This window comes from Sinocyclocheilus anshuiensis, unplaced genomic scaffold (genome assembly GCF_001515605.1).
Source record: "Sinocyclocheilus anshuiensis isolate Anshui unplaced genomic scaffold, SAMN03320099.WGS_v1.1 scaffold918, whole genome shotgun sequence".
NCBI classification, from domain to species: domain Eukaryota; kingdom Metazoa; phylum Chordata; class Actinopteri; order Cypriniformes; family Cyprinidae; genus Sinocyclocheilus; species Sinocyclocheilus anshuiensis.
Genome location: NW_015540946.1, coordinates 1,741,542 through 1,743,461, shown reverse-complemented (window position 1 = coordinate 1,743,461; position 1,920 = coordinate 1,741,542). Strand labels below are relative to the sequence as shown.

General features: G+C 39.3%; 1 protein-coding gene across 1 annotated transcript in view; it reads left to right on the top strand.

Moving 5' to 3' along the window:
- The window catches only part of LOC107689811 (WD repeat-containing and planar cell polarity effector protein fritz homolog), a 67,181-nt gene extending 65,261 nt beyond the window's left edge, over positions 1-1,920 (top strand). Inside the window, exons 16-18 of the mRNA XM_016487976.1 lie at positions 698-783; positions 1,515-1,543; positions 1,853-1,920. Coding sequence (XP_016343462.1) covers positions 698-783; positions 1,515-1,543; positions 1,853-1,900 — 163 coding nt within the window. The 3' untranslated portion in view covers positions 1,901-1,920. The remainder of the gene's footprint in view (positions 1-697; positions 784-1,514; positions 1,544-1,852) is intronic.

The following is a 1,920-nucleotide window of genomic DNA, read 5'->3' as shown; positions in this document are numbered from 1 at the left end:
CACACACACACACACACACACACACACACACACACACACAGCGCACTCAGAGAGACGCGTTCCAGCTCTTGGACTCGTGACACTTTTTGCATCTGTGCATGCATAGCGATGTGTATGTGTTTGTTCGCTTGTTTGTATGGTGTGGGCTGCGCCCCGTAGGCCTCATTTTCTCCTCCTCCCTCGATTCATTGTAAGCACCATGCATCACTAAAGGAAATGGAAAAAAGCACAGAAATTGGCCATCGCCAGTCGCCGCAGAAAACCTAAATCGCACAGCCCACAATACGACTGATAACATTCACGCGGTCTTACATGCTTTCTGGATTTTACGGCATGCCGCACAGTGGCAGCGTGTTTTTTTGGAATACCCATGAATCCCCAGGAAAGGCCTGACTCCCACACGTAGCTTCACCCTGTTGAGGGTCGGGCCTGTTGTGTGAAAGAGATCCAGGTCCGTCTGCTGTGAATGCTAATACACATTGCTATTAGTGTGAACAGGATAGTAATGCTGGATCCTGTGAAGCATTCATACCTCCATCTTTCTGAATGCAGACGACCAGAATATTTCCATATAGCATTCAGGGTTAGCAGTGCACATGTAAAACTGCTCTTGAGTCTGACTGTATGGGGTAAGAGAGATTTCTTTAGTCAGTCATGTATGAAAAACATGATTCTAGTCTCTTTTTGTCTGCAATAGGGCTGGAGAAACGTCAACCTCTGAGGCTACAGATGACTTCTCGAACACCCTCACAAGTCATCGCACCTGGCCTTGGAAACACACAGGTGTGTTCTTTTGAATACAAGTCCGCTTGAGTAAATACAGTTCTCAAAGTAGATACAAAAGTAACAGGGTTGAATGACTACTTTGTACTCAGTATTTGGATCAAGGCGCACAGCTTGTTTTTCATATTGAGCTTTATGGTTATAATTTATATTGACTTTGTGTTTTACACAGAGCTCTACTGCCGTAGATTATTCCCTCATTAATGCCCTGAGAGTGATATCTTCCCTTCTGTTTTGCCCTCTCAAAAATAGGTTCAAGTTGACTGCCTTTTTTCTGCTTGTATTGTACTTAGCTAATCATCCTAAAACATGAATGTTTTATTCTTTTCTGTCCACAGAATAATTACACTTTTTCCCATACATATTTATTGGACAGTACAGACTGTAGGCTATTACAGACATTTACATCAGAATTTTAATACATGCATAATCCTGAATGCTAATGGCACAGTCATAATTTACCATGGAGAAACCCTCCTCCAGTTGAGCTGCAGAGGATGCTTGAACTCAACACTTCCACCCACTCGTACATACAGTACATTTACGCAAGATTACTGAGTGATTGGTGCTCATCTGATCACCTGATTCAGGTGTGGATGCAGAAAGGTGGCGCTGTGACATGCAAAGCAAATGGGTTGAAGTAGATCTTGAAACGTTTTAAGACACTTTTTAAGACACTATGTGATTTTCACTTGTTAAGTAAGTTTTTCTTAATGTTTTTCTCTCTTTAGAAATCAACCTTGTTGACCGGAACACCCAGGTAATGATTTAAATTTCTATGGTATATTGCTTAATTAAAATGATACACTGTGGTGTTAAGTTTTTGTATGAGCAACATTTACTGTTCTATAATTGATGCATGTAGACAAATCAGTTCTGCCAGGTATGATATCTAAAACTGAGCAGAATTTTTCTGTGAAAAGTAGTACTTTTTGTTTATTATATATATCTTTGTCATGTTTTCACTTCTAAAAAAATTAATGATTGTATTAAATGAAATATTTAATATCTATTACTGCAGTTGTTGCTGAGAGTTGTAATAATGATATTCATATTTTGTGACTTTTAGGTGTCTAAGGAGGGGAAACTGAAAGTTATTCATTTTGGTTTAGTGTAAATAGACATATTTTGTACAAT